General features: G+C 40.0%; 1 protein-coding gene across 2 annotated transcripts in view; it reads left to right on the forward strand.

Annotated features, from left to right (window-relative positions):
- Positions 1 to 12787, forward strand: part of LOC122559372 (V-type proton ATPase subunit S1-like) — a 46980-nt gene extending 34193 nt beyond the window's left edge. Inside the window, exons 6-10 of one of the 2 annotated variants that reach the window (XM_043708821.1) lie at positions 2060 to 2157; positions 4383 to 4624; positions 8052 to 8114; positions 9530 to 9767; positions 11161 to 12787. In XM_043708821.1, the coding sequence (XP_043564756.1) occupies positions 2060 to 2157; positions 4383 to 4624; positions 8052 to 8114; positions 9530 to 9767; positions 11161 to 11370 (851 nt within the window). In that variant the 3' untranslated portion in view covers positions 11371 to 12787. The remainder of the gene's footprint in view (positions 1 to 2059; positions 2158 to 4382; positions 4625 to 8051; positions 8115 to 9529; positions 9768 to 11160) is intronic. The other variant, XM_043708822.1, reaches the window with a different exon arrangement.
- Positions 12788 to 17265: the final 4478 nt, after the last annotated feature.

Below are 17265 nucleotides of genomic sequence, written 5' to 3' on the forward strand. Positions count from 1 at the left end.
ATTAGTCAGAAGCTCATCTTAAATTCAAATGTGACATCAAGGTTGTGAGCAGATTGGTTCCATCACAGATGGTGGCTAGACAGAGAAAGAGAGAGAGAGAGAGAGAGAGAGAGTGTGTGTGTGAGAGAGAGAGAGAGAGAGAGAAAGAGAGATGAACTTCGGAACACTGAAATAGAGTTTGGAACAGAGACCAAATACAACGGCTTCAGTCTTTCCAATATATAACTGAGGGAATTTTCTGTTAGACAATCAGTTTGATAATTTAGCTGCAGTGAGGAGTTGAGAGTGGAGCTAATGAGATAGAGATGGTGTCTTCAATGTACATATGAAACCTAATGCTGTGTTTTCATGTGATGCAGCTGAGGGCAATATATAGATGAGAAATAGTATGGGCAAACTAATAAAGATCATGGATCCATTGTCGATTGTCAGAAAAACACGTCTAGTTCACCAATGTCCTTTAGGGAAGGAAACTGCTATCCAAAACTGGTCTGGACTAAATGTGACTTCAGACCTACTGCAATGTGATTAACTCTTAATTGCCCTCTGGGCAATTAGGCATGGGCAATAAATGCTGGCCTAGCCAGTGATGTCCTCATCCAATGAATGAATGAAAAAAATTTCAAATGTCCTCGCACACCAAAAAATATAAATGTTAACATGCGTTTAAGTCAGTATAAGTTACGAACTACTTATGAAGACATTGTGTACTTTACAATGAAAATTGTTGGCACAGTATAGTCTGAAGATAATTAGGTGAACTATTCCCTGCCACATTGCAACATTTATTTATGATTTACCACAAAATTAGCATTGCTATTCCTCTTGTCACCTTATAATTGTGGTTTTTTTTTGTAATTCAGAAATCTGATAAAGCTTGCAGCACAAGTTGAAATTTGTTTCAAATAGCATCCCACAGCTTAATATTACGTTGCATTTTTGGAAATGTTCCAGAACAAGGTGGGCTGCTCAAGAATGATGTAGACCTGCACCGACTTTCCCCTTTCCGCTGTATGTATGCGTTGAGATATAGGTACGCTTGAGTGAACAAAGCAATGTGTTCCTAAAGTAGTGAGTTCATCTTTGTTCCAGGTCTACATTCTGGAAGTGAACTTCAGTGAAACCTTTAGGCAAAGAGGACAAAGTTTCTTTGTCAACATTGCTTGTGCCTCCCGCCACACACACGTCTTCCAACTGCAGATACCACTGATCTCCTCCAAAAATAGTAAAAGATAAAATTAAATGAAAAGTTTATTTCCAACCCCATTTCATCCTTGAGCTGAGACTTTCCAGACAACAGCTATTTCAATAGATCTCTGAGAACTTCAGACAAGATTTAAACACTACTTTTCATCACTTCCTTCCTTCTCCTACTCATGCCGCTCCACCCCCATCTGCACAAGTTCTATAACCTTTAGCGGGATTGATTTTAAAATATGTTGTTTCAGAATAGATAACTGATTTGTACATAAGGGTAAAACAATTGCTGTTCTTCTCACTTAATACTTACACTGGATGGCAGGCTGCCTCACAGCACCAGGGACCTGGGTTTGATTCCACCTTGGGTGACTGTCTAAATGGATTTTGCACATTCTCCCTGTCTATGTGAGTTTCCTCCCACAGTGGATTGGCCATGCTAAATCATCCAGGGATGTGCAAGGTAGGTCTGTTAGTAAATTTTGGAGCACAGGGAATAGAGTGGGTCCAGGTGAGCTGCTCTTCAGAGAGTTGGTACAGACTTGATGGGCTGAATGACCCCTGTTTGCACTGTAAGAGTTTTATGATTCAAAACATATGCAAAATATAATAGTTTGATATATGCATGAGTTCGAAGTGGTGACCCTGAATTGATTGTATTTAGCAAACTTACTGTGCAAATATTCTCAAGTGAACATTCTTATATCTTATCCGATGTCTTATATCAGCTGAGCATTCATTCAGATGCCAGCAGTATTCAGTCTCATCATTTTGGGAAAGTCAATGTGTTTCAATCACATTAGAGTTGTCTGCCCTATTTTTGTTTTTAAATATGTGTCCTGGGTATCATAAATCATTTCAGTTCAATTTCTAGATAAAGTGATTGGGATGGTAACCAATACTTTGAGGAAAAAAGGATTACCATTTACTGGCATTTATACAGCTTTGAGATCCAATGTGGTGAGTAATAGCATAAGAACAAAACTTCTAAACTCTTATGTATGATTGTAAATTCCTCCATATATAGCATCAGCCCATTGGCCATTAATGGTTTATATGTTTTGTTACATAAATAGTTTGAATTTGCTATCTCATTTTATTTTCAAGCAATATTAGATGATTAATGTCTCAAAACCATCTAAGCAAAAATTGTATAAACCCCCCCCTCAGGCGACTGACTGTGTGGAGTTTGCACATTCTCCCCGTGTCTGCGTGGGTTTCCTCCGGGTGCTCCGGTTTCCTCCCACAGTCCAAAGATGTGCAGGGTCAGGTGAATTGGCCATGCTAAATTGCCCGTAGTGTTAGATAAGGGGTAAATGTAGGGGTATGGGTGGGTTGCGCTTCGGCGGGTCGGTGTGGACTTGTTGGGCCGAAGGGCCTGTTTCCACACTGTAAAGTAATCTAAAGTAATCTAATCTAATCTTAATTTTCTTCCAATCTTTACTCTCTGTGGGATCCTTTAAGATTGCATTCATTCTGACTATGGGGGGTTTGAGGAGGGTAGATCCCAATGGGATGAAGCCGCGATTCTGGAACCTTCCTGAATCGGTCCCTCAATTACATGAGCTTGCCACCCCCTGCTTGCAGCATGTCCTGTCTCTGACCTGATCTTCTCAAAAATGGTTCAGGACAGAGTTGGTACTGACAGCTGGGTGATTGGGAGACTGCTGTGCCGGTGGGCAAATTGCAAGGGATCAAGGCAGTCTGGGAGACTGGATTGATGTCAGCCATGACCAACCTCTCGAAGCACTTCATAATTATGGATGTCAGAGGCACCAGGCAGTAGTCTTTGAGGCACGCTGCATGATTTTTCTTTGGCACCAGGATGATACTTAGGAGCAGCAAATACTTTGGTAAACTTACAAAGAGGAAGACTGGGGTAGATAGAAAGTATTCCTGACATGTTGTGAGTCTTAATTTAGAATCGACAAGATTAAGATTGTTGCGAACAGAAATGGTGCAAAAGGGACAAAGTTTACTGGGAAATGCATTATTTGGCACACAGACACATAAGCACACACAGTCACAGGCACAGGGACACAAGAACATACATACATGCACACTAACATGCGGATACATTCTGTCAACATCACGTCAACTAGAAATATCCAACTGCTTTGCTGAAATATTAGGCTGGAGACAGTGTTTAATGAATCAAAGCAGGACCTTAAGGACAAGATGTCCCCACTGTGTGATTTAATGTAGGTTCTGAAATAAATCTGGGGACTTTAGAGCTCCCTGCACACCTCACCCAGAGTGAAAGAGAATGTAATTGGAAATTAACATGCAAATTGTAGTCATCTTCCATCTTGAGGATTACAAAATGATTCTGATCAGTATGGGGAGGTGATATCTGAGTGGTATTATTGGTCTGACTATTAATCCACAGAGCCAGGTAATGCTTTGGGGACTTAGGTTTGAATCCCACCATGGCAGATGGTGAAGTTTGAATTCAAAATAAAAACATCTGGAATTAAGAGTCTAGTGATGACTATAAATCCATTGTTAATTGGCCGAAAAACCCACACGTGACTCTAGACCCTCAGCAATGTGGTTGACTCTTAAAGAATATAACAAGAAAGTATATTTCATTTAATAGTTCCCATCTGGACAGTGAGAAGAAGTGGCAGAGGATTTTAGATGCTGGCAGAGGGATACATGGAAGAGTATAATATTAGGATTTGTTTCAAGGAGCACAGATGGTAGCCCTCCCCCACTCGCAGAAGGAGTACTGGGCTGTCTTGCCTGCCAAAAGCCTGTGCTTTAAAAGATGCTGGGATGTTTGCCAGTCTCTACCCATCCTCGCAGACCAAAGAATTGCAGCTGAGAGAAAATGAGGTCTTTAAATGACCATTAATTCTCTCCTTCAGAGCTCTCATTAGGCCTTAGTGTGGACATGCTGCCTTACCTGTCTGCTGTTCAACAAGGGACAGTGTATGGTAGACAAAAAGGCAAGAGACTGGCCACGTGCTTTATTTTATGTGCCCCTCATCTTCAGATAGACCAGCAGAGGGCCTACAAAATTCAACACATGGACACTGAAGCAAGCCTATGTACCATGGCAATGATGGTTTATTTAGCTGTAATAGGGATCTAAATGGTAAGTAAGGGAGTGATTCATTGTTAATATTGCCATTGTTTGTCAGCAAATTGCTTCACCAGCCATTCTCTCTTTATTGTTTCAGGTTATCAGAAAGGCTAGCAATGAAGTTGTTCAAACTGGACGGCGATTAATGACCATGGATTCAACTAGCTCTGTGCTGTACCCACCCCTGAATGTAACAAATGGTACAAATACATGCATTCTATTCCATGCAACCGGACTGCAATTAACAGCCAATGGATCATTGATTGACTTGACCAATAAAACTTTCATATCCAATTCAGTGGACTCCACAAACTCTATGTGTTCAACCACTAATACCACGTAAGTTGAAGAAATAATAAAGACAGACACCACTTCCTTTTGGCTGAGCAGCTGATTTTCTCCCACCTCATTAAACAATTTGCAATGTGAGGTCATATTCCTGAATACCTGGTAACAACTGTCTGAATCGCACTTTTACCAGCATGGGTATGAGTTTGTCCAAGTTTATGAGGTGTTGAGAGTATGGGTATGAGTCCATCCTGCTATCTTGTTCACTTCATTTTGCTGATTATAATTTGGTTATAATTCTAAAGTATTCTTTTCCCATATACTTGGGCCTCATATTCTAGAGTGGATGCATTAGGACACAGAAGGATGCAAATTGGCCGTTCATGTCTATACCAGTTCTCTGGGTGTAATACAGTCAGTCCCATTTACCCACTCTATCCCCATAGCCATGCAAATACATTTCATTTGAGTTCCTATCCAAATTCATTTTCAAATTGTTGATCACCTCAGCTACCACAACCGTCTGGGTAGATATCATCAGTTTATCACCACTCATTGTGTAAGAAATGTTTTTCCTTATCATTACTGTGATGATGCTGTGATTTTAAGAGATGTGTTTGTCCTGGTTTCTTTTAGAGAGAGATAAGGGGACAGGTGCCAAACAATCTATGAGAAGAGAAGCAATGTTTTAAACTGTGGGTGTTTTTTTTAAAGGTTCGAACAATAGAAGCAGTCTGAATGGGTGTGGTCAAGCTCCCATAGAACCAAGGATTTTAGATTTAACTTTCAGCTGCTTTGCTGGGGTCTCAACAAGATTGGAAAGCAATGAATCTCTCCTAGGAGAAAGTGAGGACTGCAGATGCTGGAGATCAGAGTCTAGAGTCTGGTGCTGCAAAAATCACAGCAGGTCAGGCAGTATCTGAGGAGCAGGAGAGTTGATGTTTCGCACATAAGACCTTTATCAGGAATCTCTCCTGGCTGCTACTCACTCTCTCTCTCTCTCTCTCTTAGTTTTCTCTGGACGTTTTTCATCCTAGGCTGCTGGAGTTGCATGTGCAACAATTTCTGTTTTTCTGAATTTGCATGTTGTGTTTATGAAATGTTACTATATTGGAACAGTTATTGTTCAGTATTAAAATAATCTATTATTCTGATATATTTTCCAATAGAGTTAAGTTATTCCAAGTTCCTCTTTCTTTTGTTGTATTTTAACTACAGTGCTTGACTAAATTGTTTTTTGCTTTAGGTTGCATAGTTTGACCAATGTAATTGCATCTGGAACATAGCACTTCACACTTACCTTTAAAATGAGAAGTCGTCAGGGTCTAGGCTACCTTCTTATTATAATTTGAGGTGATCTGATCTGGTCCATAACAGTAAACTTGTATCTCTTGCACAAAGCCTTAAGTCTGTGCTTTCTCTGTGGTTCTATGAGCTAATTGGAAGAACATTAATTAGATTAGATTAGATTACTTACAGTGTGGAAACAGGCCCTTCGGCCCAACAAGTCCACACCGACCCGCCGAAGCGCAACCCACCCATACCCCTACATTTACCCCTTTAACCTAACACTACGGGCAATTTAGCATGGCCAATTCACCTGACCCGCACATTTTTTTGGATTGTGGGAGGAAACCGGAGCACCCGGAGGAAACCCACGCAGACACGGGGAGAACGTGCAAACTCCACACAGTCAGTCGCCTGAGTCGGGAATTGAACCCGGGTCTCTGGCGCTGTGAGGCAGCAGTGCTAACCACTGTGCCACCCTGCCGCCCATATTTTATCCATATTACTTTATCCATATTATCAGATCTCCCCTTAATCCCCTTTGCTCCAGGAGCATCTTCATCCCAGCTCCTCAGACCCTTATTTTAGAGGTAACGTTCAGGCTAGCTCTCTATAGATTTGACCTTCCAATGCACAGAGCACATACTGGGGGTATTACAAATTGAAGAGTTGATGCATGGATCTCAGCAGAATTTAAAGGGTCACTGATGATCCTGAAAGTTATCCTGCAATGAACTGGAAAACTGCCCCATTTAACTTGATAAGTTTGGAAGTACAGTACAGCTCCATGATATCCTGCAGAGAGATGATTATTTTGTAGGTGCAAGCTTCCCTATAACAAACAGTGGGACTAGAACAGCATAAATGTGTGTGACAATGCAAGAGAATGTTATCTCTTTCGGAAGCTGGCAATATGCAAGAAATAAATATCTGGCATCTGAGTTACGTTTTACTCTGAATTTGTCCCTTAACATCACAATGACTGTGAGCTTTACTTTGCTAACTTTATCATTTTCTAAATGTATAGGAATGCTTATTTTCTAAGGGCATGGTGTACTGTTGCCTATGACATTTCTGTACTGTTTTAGGGCTGCAATGTGGTGTCAGGTTGGGGGAACGGGCCCAAGGAGGAAGATGAGGTGTTCTTCCTCAAGACAACGGGTGATGAGGGAGTGGCGATGGAGGAGGCCTCGGACCTGCATGTCCTCAGCAGAGTGGGAGGGGGATGTTCGGCCATGGGGCAGTGGGGTTGATAGGTGTGGGTGTCCTGCATGTCTCTGAAGCACTCTGTGAGAAGGCGTCCGGTCTCCCCAATGTAGAGGAGACCACATCGGGAGTAATGGATACAATAAATGTATGGAAGTGCAGGTGAAAATTTGATGGATGTGGAAGGCTCTTTTCGGGCTTTGGATGGAGGGTGAGGAGAGGAGGTATGGGCGGAGGTTTTGCAATTCCTGCAGTGGCAGGGGAATGTGCCAGGAGACCGGGTGCCTTCTCACAGAGTGCTTCAGAGGAGACCAGACACCTTCTTGCAGAGTGCTTTAGACTACATCTCCGGGACACCCGCACCTATCAATCCCACTGCCCCGTGGCTGACCATTTCAACTCCCCCTCCACTCTGCGGAGAACATGCAGGTCCTGGGCCTCCTCCATCGCCACTCCCTCACCACTCGACGCCTGGATGAAGAAAGCCTCACCTTCTGCCTCGGGACTCTTCAACCCCATGGCATCAATGTGGACTTCACCAGTTTCCTCATTTCCCCTCCCACCACCTTACCCCAGTTCCAACCTTCCAGTTTAGCACCGTCCTCATGACCTGTCCCACCTGTCAATCTTCCTTCCCACCTATCTGTTCTACCCTCCTCTCTGACCTATCACCTTTGCCCCCACCTCCATCCACCTGCTGTGCTTTTCCAGATTCACTCTAATCTCAAGCACCTGCGGTGCACACTTCCAACCTGCAGTGAGGTGTCAGTCTGGACGTGTTTCTGTAGGTACTGTAGGAGGTTATATTATTTGTCAGTCATATTTTTATTCTAATCATACAACTTTCTGCTTTCATTGGACATTAATATTCCAATGTGATCCAAGTTATATTTATCTCGTGCTTTCAAATTTAAGTTTAGATTTCTGACTTCAGGTTTAAGGCTTATTTTGATAAAGCGACCTTATGTTATATATCTTACTTTAGATTATCGCTCAAGTATTCACTTCAAAAAATTCCACTCATCCATGTTAATACTCTGGAGATCAGGTAATTTTCATGCCATTTCTGATTTAGTGGCAGAGATTTGCTTTTATGCAATCAAAAGTTTTTCTAAATCTATTTAATATGGTAACAGCTTTCAAATTGAACTGATAAAGGCCTTAAATAGCAGCTGGCTCCTGACAAATATGTAGTTACATCTGTTTTAAACAAAACTAATTTTACTTATATAAAACTAGTTAACAAAGCAAGCACTAATGTAACACCACAGTTTGTCAGTGCTGTACTTAAACCTAGTTCCTTCCTTACTTCTTAATTTCACACGAGAGTTCTCTTATACATTATTAAGGGTCCGTCTACTTATCCTGCTGGGATCAAAAAAAACTTGTCACACTTTGATTTCTTCGCAATGTTTCATATATTTTCTGAGGTATAAAACTTCATGGAGATCCTTCTATTAGCTTTTGGCCAAACAACCCTCCAACTTAACATCAAAACCTCATTCCTAAGGACTTCACAATTCAAATTTGGCCTCACTTCATACATGCTCAGTGATTTTAAAACTCATGGACATGCCTACAGTTCCTAACAGCCATTTTGTTCCTTGTCTTGGCTTTGAACAGACATGAATTGCTTTTCCCAATACGTTCTCGGGCTATCTGCTGTTCATTGTAACTGTTACTGTAGATTTCTCCCTGTAGCCTCAAGTTGGGGAAAACTTGCAGCCTCTTTTCTCCTCACTAACTGTTCCTCCAAGTGCAATGTAGACCTGTAATATGTGATGTCTGACAAAGTTAGTATTTTGCATTTATCTACATATCAATTCAGTTCATCAACTAAAAGCTGCTTTTTTCAAAAAACATATGAATTATGAAATCTGATAGTTGCAGCAATTGGTAAGTTAAAAATGTTACAAGGGCATTCTCCATTATTAATGTGGACATTGAAGGTTCTGATGTAAGAAATTAACGGGAAACAAGTTTGGATGCTCTATGTTACTTATTGACGATCATCAAGACTATACATTATATTTAAGTGCAATGGGATTAGTGGGTAGGTAATATTGGTAACAAGACGTTCAAACATAATTTCTTCACAATTTTAGGTTCATACATTTTTTTCCTTTATATATACACTTTTACTTCATATTATCACTATTCAATGTCACAGCATGATGTATCAATGAATGTGGGCCTCTCTGAACTTCATTGGCTGCTATCACTGTCTCGTCCAGTCCTCACCTATAACTAATTTTTTATAAATTAATTTATTCACTGTTTTCATTGTCATTTGAAGCAAATTTGTCACAAGGGCCTAACAACTCATGAACATTGTTAATCTGATCCATTGGCATGGTAGTTTTTCTGCCACATTATAGGAAAACTAAATTCTTTTGAACAATTCATTTACCAAGCATTACCATGGTGTGCAAAATGGTTTGGATGTTTTGATTTCCTTCAAAGGTTTTTAATGAGGAACAAGTTCTACACTGGATCAGCTCGAAACTGGTTCAAACTGGATTTTGTTGAAATTGTGCAGGATGAGCTCCATGTCGCAGCGTTTAATGTGTCTGGTATCTCAGCACCACAGGAGTATTCCTTTCACTGTCAACTTGTAGGAACCAGCTGGCTTGACGGTGTGACATTCATCCCTGCTAACAAGGCAGCTGAAGCTTGGACTATCACCATTTCTGAATTTCAGGTAACTAGGTGACAATGAATAAATTCATCCATGGAACTCTTTATTATTAAGAAGCACAATTGTTGATTTAATGGCAGGTATGAGAAATTCAAAAATGTTTGCTTTCTCCCAAACCTTATAATGTTCAACTAAATAAAAGCTAAAATTTTCATTCACAATAGTTTTGGGTGAGTTGCCTTAAAAGTCATACTAATTTTAACTGTTATGAGAAGCCAATACAGTCCAGGTTACATCACTAGCCAGCACACGGTCACTTCCGGTTTTGAAGTTTGCGCTTTCTTATCAGAGAAAATGAAAATGAGGTCTTCTGAAAAGTGATGCATTACAGTATCGTCAATACAAGAGGCAGTAATGCTGCTTCCTGTAACTGCTCATGCAAGATTGGTACTGTTCACAACTTCGATTCTCCTGTTCCTGGATGCTGCCTGACCTGCTGCGCTTTTCCAGCAACACATTTCCAGCACTGTTCACAACTCACAAGTTGTGAACAGAATCTGCTATCCTTTGCCTCATGTGGAGTAGGAAATAGTAGAATCTGCAATCTAGTGTGCAAGTGAGCTACATTTCAATGGCATCCATTTGCCGTTGGATCTGCTGATTAAGAAGAATTGAAGATGTAGCTCCTTAGCATGAGCTACATTGCACAAACTTGGGATGTCCAAAACCTTCACATTTAAGAAAGTACTTCTTGAAATGTAGCCAGATAGCACTGGTTATGGGAAAACTAATTTGCAAATAACAAGGTCACACTGGATGTCAACTTAAAAGAACAACAGAGCCTAATTCTTTTGTGGGATATGGCAATGCAATAAATCTCGTAATATGTTGAGTTAGCTTGAGTTCTGCACTGTGAGAGGTGTCATTTTATCAATGGGATCCGAAATCTGCAGAAGACAGCATAAGAGTGATTGTTACCCATCTCCAATTATACTTGAACTGAAAGGCTTGCTATGTTGCAGAGGGCACCTAAAAGCCAACCACATTGATATAGGCCATACCAAGTAAGGATGGCAGATAATCTTCCTTAAATGATATCAATGAACCAGTTGAATTTTTACAACAATTGATAATAGTTTTATGCCAAGATTAGCTTTTAATTTCATGGAGTTTAAGTTCCACCAGCTACAGTTTAAGTTCCACCAGCATCAGCTACATGTCTCCAGAGCACAGTCTGGGCTGCTGTCCAGTGGTATTACCACTCTATCTCTGTCTTCTGCAGAATTTAGTTACCATTGGAAAATTGGCACCTCTCGCAGTGCAGAACTCCAGCCAAGTCAACATATTACAAGATTTATTGCATTGCTTTGTATAGAAGTTAATGCAAGCTCTTGACTAAAATAGTAACCTGTATTTCAAATTTTGTTGTTTTATGATAATTTCTTTTCTTCTACAGATTCAGGGTTTCAATGTGAAGAATAACCTATTTTCTTATGCTGTTGACTGTACCTCATTCTTCACTCATGCAATCTGGATGGCCATGGTGACATCTCTGGTCCTTTTGTGCATCCTTATCTATGGCATCCATATGATCATGCAGCTGACAACTAATGATCGCTTCGATGATCCAAAAGGACAAGCTCTAACAATCCCCCAGACTGATTAGGTTCATCCATTGAGCTGAATTTGATTTATCTCCTTTAATTATCATTTTCATTACCTGAATCAAATATACATGACCTATTTTCCAGATTTTACCCTTCACAGTATGATGAAGTTGATTATAATATCCGTGTACTGGACCTTTAAAACTCAGACTGACCAAATATGTGTGGTACACTATGTTTCTCGAAAGCCTGAGGAACACTGGCTTGGGGAGACACCATACAAATCGCTTAAGCACTACAGTTTTCAAGCTATGAAAGAGCAGAAGTAAGAACAGCCATAAAAATGCTCACAGGGTATAGAACCTTTTGAATGACAGTTTGGATACATGAAAGTAGGGAGACGATGGAGGATAAAAATAAAGAACATATATAAATGAAATGTATTTGTTTGAAATTAATTTAGGTCTGCCATGTAAGTAATAGTCTGAAGTCACATCTTGCTCCATTAGTAAACAAGAGAATGAGATAACAAATTGAAAACCTAAATAAGGCAAATAAACTGAGCACTCCAACCTGTAGCAATTTATAGAAACCACTGATTTTTTTTGACAGAAGTTAAATGAACTTACATTTAAACTAATTATGATAATGATATGAGAGTGGTCCAAAGTCAATGTGAAACTCCTATTTAAGTAAAACATTTCAAATTAAGAATACAAATGGTGAGTAGATTGACTTATTTAGTAAATTAAATTAGTTATCCACATGACACATTATAATTGATGTAATTGTGTTAACAGATGCATTGTCTTTCTGAACTTTAGCTCTGGTGAAGAGTCATCCAGACTTGAAACATTAGCTTGCTCTCTCTCCACGGATGCTGTCTGATCTGCAGCATTTATTGTTTGCAGCACTGTCTTTCTGGTAATTGCCTCCCCCCCCCGCGAGATTTATGTTCATATCCGCAACAGCTAAAATTAAAATGTCAATTTACAATGATATAAAGTTACTTGGATGTTTGCAGGTAAAATCTGTTAGCAACAGATGAAATTTAACTGCCCAACATAACTTAATGTATAATTACTGTAGGCAGGTGATATAGAAAATTGTCAATAGCATGAAAATCAGTGAGACTGATAGTGAGCAGTGAACATTTACTGCTGCAGTAGGATATGTTCTTCCATATTTAGTGATGAATGATTAGTTGAAGTAATTGAAACTTTACATTGTGTTACTGAGCCAAAGTAAAGTGATTTTTTTTTCTCCAATTCTCTTACCACTTTGGCAAGCATTCTTTAAATTACATTAAACCCTGTTTAAAACGTCTTTATTGCTTCAAATATTCTTATTAACTTAGTGAGTATTCCTTACATAACATAGCTTGGCCAAATCATCTTACTTTAGAGACAAAAAATCTGCAAATACTCAAATCTAAGATAGACAGGCAAGAGGCTGGAAGAACACAGTTGAAACTTTATTGCTGGAACAGCACAGCAGGTCAGGCAGCATCCAGGGAACAGGAGATTCGACGTTTCGGGCACAGGCCCTTCTTCCTGAAGAAGGGCCTGTGCCCGAAACGTCGAATCTCCTGTTCCCTGGATGCTGCCTGACCTGCTGTGCTGTTCCAGCAATAAAGTTTCAACTTTGATCTCCAGCATCTGCAGACCTCACTTTCTGCTGGAAGAACACAGCAAGCCAGGCAGCATCAGGAGGTGAAGTCAATGTATCGGGACTGGGGGTGGGCGTAAAGGGAGCTGCAGATCAAGGGGGTGTAGGGACAGAGTGGGGATACGTCAACACAGGTAGACGGTATGACCTGGTTGGTCAATGGGAGGAATGAATCTGGTTGGTAGCAATAAGGAAGGGCCAATGACAGGAATGGAGCTAGAAGGGTCTCTTGTTGTCATCTTTGTGAAAAGTGTGTTTTGTCCTGAAAATCTTTATGTGCAAATTTAAATTCTGACAATCTAGTTAAATAAATCCAATTTAAAGTAATTATTGTTGCTAGATGATCAGTATTGGCAATGATTCTCTAATGTAGGATGGGATGGAATGCTGTCCAAGTAGACACGGATTTATTTTAACAAATTTTGGGATCATTTACTCAAGTTTTAAAATGATAATGCAGAATTAATTCGAACACTGCAGGGGAAAATTCTCTTCCTTTAATTTCGTATAGACAGCGGCATCATTGGCTGAACTTACTGAAATATCATGTTGAAAATGAGCATGTATGTCAAACTAAGCTGTTCCAAATCTGAACTGGAGAAGGTCATTGATGTAAAAAAACCCCAGAACTACTGAGGCTACTTCTCAACACTTCTGAATCATAAATGGATTATTTGCCAGTTTGTTTTGTCTCTAGTAGTGAAGTTGGCTCAGTAACACAAGGTTGGGCAGGATGCAGATATGTCATATTTATGTTCCGATTTGTCTAGCTGACTGCAAAATAAATACAGAATATTTTCAACTCTACTTTTTGAAGTCATCAGGGATCAATCAAATATAGAGGTTAGTAAGTTTGCAATTTCATTTTTGATTCATCACTATATATATATATCACTAGAGAATGGAGCTAACGCATTAAAGATGGTGTTTGTTTGACTTTTTTTTGTAAATGTAAATCAAATGTGACATAGCCTTAATTCTCAGACTCTGTGGTTACTGCACAATGTGGAGGAAATATTAGACTGTACTAAGTTTCACTTTATATATGCAGTAGTCTGTCTTTCTCTGCAGCCAAGTTTGAAATAGGCTTGTCCCTCCAGATTAATTTCACAACCTATCATTATTTGTGCTAGTAGTAAACTGGGCATGCATCTATACATTAGTCTGTGCTGAAAAAGGACTAGGCTGCAAGATACTGTTAATTATCCATGATAGTGTAACCTCATGTACTATGGTTTTGTAAGATAATTAAAATTTGTGGTGATGGAATCAGATGCTGGAACATGCTGGGAATGTCATGTCAACTAATGACGATGTGATCTTCAGCAATAAATATTTTCTCTAGTAATCTATCAAAGTGCTGGAATTTATTTAAAGTGAAACAATTTGTATGACTTTAGTTAAAATATGACAAATACAAGCCAACACTCAAATTTCCAAATTATACTGCTGGTAGATGAATTTTCACACCGTTTTTAAAAATAGAAGCTCTGAATGAAAATATTAATAATTGGGTGGAAAAATGTTCCTATAATTTTTCTTGCAATCCCTTTTAACTATAAACATATCAGTTAATTAAGGTGTGAAAATCAGAGCGCAGCTTTTAATTATATCTGGAACTGAAAGAATTAACTTTGACTGGAATCTGACTATTAACACCTTATATATTCAGAAAGCCATTATAACTGTAAGTGCATTTTTTTAAAAAAATTGACACTTTGGATATTCTTCATGAGCCAGATCAGCATTTATTGTCTATCCCTAGTTGTCAGGGAGATAAAAGTTGATCAATAGAGTTAATAGACATTTTCTCTAAGCTGACTTTTCAGAGATGTTACAACACACCTCGGAACAGGTGAGACTTGAACCCAGGTCTCATGATACTACCAGTGCACCTCAAGAGCCCAAAAGCAACAGTTAATGACAGGTCAGATTGCATAGGATTTGCAGATTTCCTTCCTTCACTGAACCAATTCAGAATTGACAACAATCCAACAGCAACGTGATCAGTTACTTGTTTAGAGTTGCCAGCAGAATTTAAAAAGAGAGCAGATAAATGGAATGGTTGCAGATTCCCAAGTTAGGGACATCGTTTGACGTAAAGAATGCTCACTCTGTACCAGGCCTGTGATTGTAAAACTGAAGAAACACTCCATCAGAGTTAAATTAAATAGATCCTGAAAATGCATGGGATTTTGCTATCAGTGATCAAGATAAAAGCAGCAGACCAACCTTCACTTGCCTAATCATTATAATGATTGGTGTGCGCAGTGTTAACCCTGCCATTTGTTAGCTGCTGCAAGCCTCAGCAGATGGTCCAAAGCATAGCTTGATGACACTGCTCAAAGCAAACCTGCATCTTTTCAAGAGAAATAAAGCAATGAACTGTGGGTGCTGAAAATCTGAAACAAAATCAGATATTGTGAAGGACTGGTCTGGCAGCATCTATGGAGAGAAAGCAAAGTTAACGTTTCGGGTCCAGTGATCTGAAGAAGAGTCATACCAGACTCAAAATGTTAACTTTCTTCTTTCTCCACAGATACTGTCCAAAAGTGTGGCACTGAAAAAAAAGCCCTGATGAAGGACTTATGTCCAAAACATCGATTATCCTGCTCCTCGGATGCTGCTGGACTTGCTGTGCTTTTCCAGCACACACTTTTCGACCGATCGCCAGCATCTGCAGTCCTCCCTTTCTCCACAAATACTGCCCGGCCTGCTGAGTTTCTATAGCAATTTCTGTTTCTCTTAAAGAGGAGTTGCATTGTGGCTGGCACACGTACTTGGAGACTTGGATGAAGTCTAAGAAAGAGTGAGGAATGACAACATGCAAAGAGTAGGCTCCAACCCTTTCAGATTGTGTATTGGAGGTTTTGGTGGAGAGGAGGAGAGCTGACCATGGTGGGGCAGAAACATTTCAGGTCCATACCCAAAGGTGTAGGGACTGGGTACTGTGAGGTCAATACCAGCAGTTGAGTTCCAATCACCTAGATGCTGCATCACAAAAAATTCAACAATCTCACTCAAGTAGTCAAGGTCAGTGAATGTTTGATAACTGCAATTGTTAACCTCAACTGCTACTTAATCAGCAGACCTGTATCATTCACCTACTACCAGTCTTTAGCAATTAGAACTCATGCCTAACACTCACACTTTCACCTCACCCTCATATAGTTAGCATTATACCCAGATCGCATAAATTATACACATTGCCAGTTATTCAACCATGATATGCACATCAGCCAGAAAGACCGGATAATGTAACAGGGACTTCAGTAGTGAATGGCCATGGTAAGGAAGGGAACCAAGAAAGGTAACTCAAGCAGTTGAGTGGACCCTTGATGGAAGAAAGAGTATCTTTGTCAGTAAGAGATCACATAGAGAGAGAAAGAGAGAGAGAGAGAGAGATCAACAAAGGGGTTTCCCAACCAGATATGAAGTAACAGCTTAATTCTTTGCAGATATTCTGTTTCCCACTTTAACCACAACTCCTCTTGATGCTTGTGGAGACCTAATGCCAGTAAAATACAGAAACCCACAAGATCCCACAGAAATTGCTCCAGGCATTGGTGAAGGAAATCAGACTTTTAGGCAAAATCCAGCCAGAGACTCCCCAAGTGTATTCTCTTCACATTGTGAAGAAAGAAAGTGCCAATCCTTGTTGGATATCATTTGCAGAAGATGAGCAGATTTTGAGGGAGAATGGAAACACTCAATGATCCAATAATTGAAGAATCAGTTAAGGACACACAGCTCAGTAGTAGCATCCAGGGGCTCAACATGAGCAAGTATGCAGCATTTATAATAGATCATCTGTATGGGAAAGTCCATCAGGAAGAGGTACAACAGCAGATTGTTGTAGTCTGACACAGCTACAGCAGATGTTTTACAAGGACAGGCAAGCAGAAGGCGTGGACCTAGCCTCTGTCTTCCTGGGGCTGGTGAGCTCGTTCTACCACGTCATTGTTCTGGATCCCTCCTTGACATTGAACAAGGCAGGAGCTGCAGTGATTAAACAGACCGAAGTAAATAGTGCCAAGCTCCTCGAAGTCAGTGTAGTCAGATACCTCCTGGCAAGGAGAGGGGTGGTTCTTCTTTCATTCGCAGGATGTGACTTCATTGACTAGGCCAATACTTATTGCTTATTGCCAACTGAAATTGAGAAAGTGGTGTTAAGCTGCCCTCTTCAAAGACATTTTGCCATGTGGTGTAAGAACACACGGTGCAGTTAGGGACGGGGTTGTAGGATCTGAATTACTGAAGACAGGCACTACAGTTGTACAGGTGAT

Source organism: Chiloscyllium plagiosum, chromosome 19, assembly GCF_004010195.1.
Source record: "Chiloscyllium plagiosum isolate BGI_BamShark_2017 chromosome 19, ASM401019v2, whole genome shotgun sequence".
NCBI classification, from domain to species: domain Eukaryota; kingdom Metazoa; phylum Chordata; class Chondrichthyes; order Orectolobiformes; family Hemiscylliidae; genus Chiloscyllium; species Chiloscyllium plagiosum.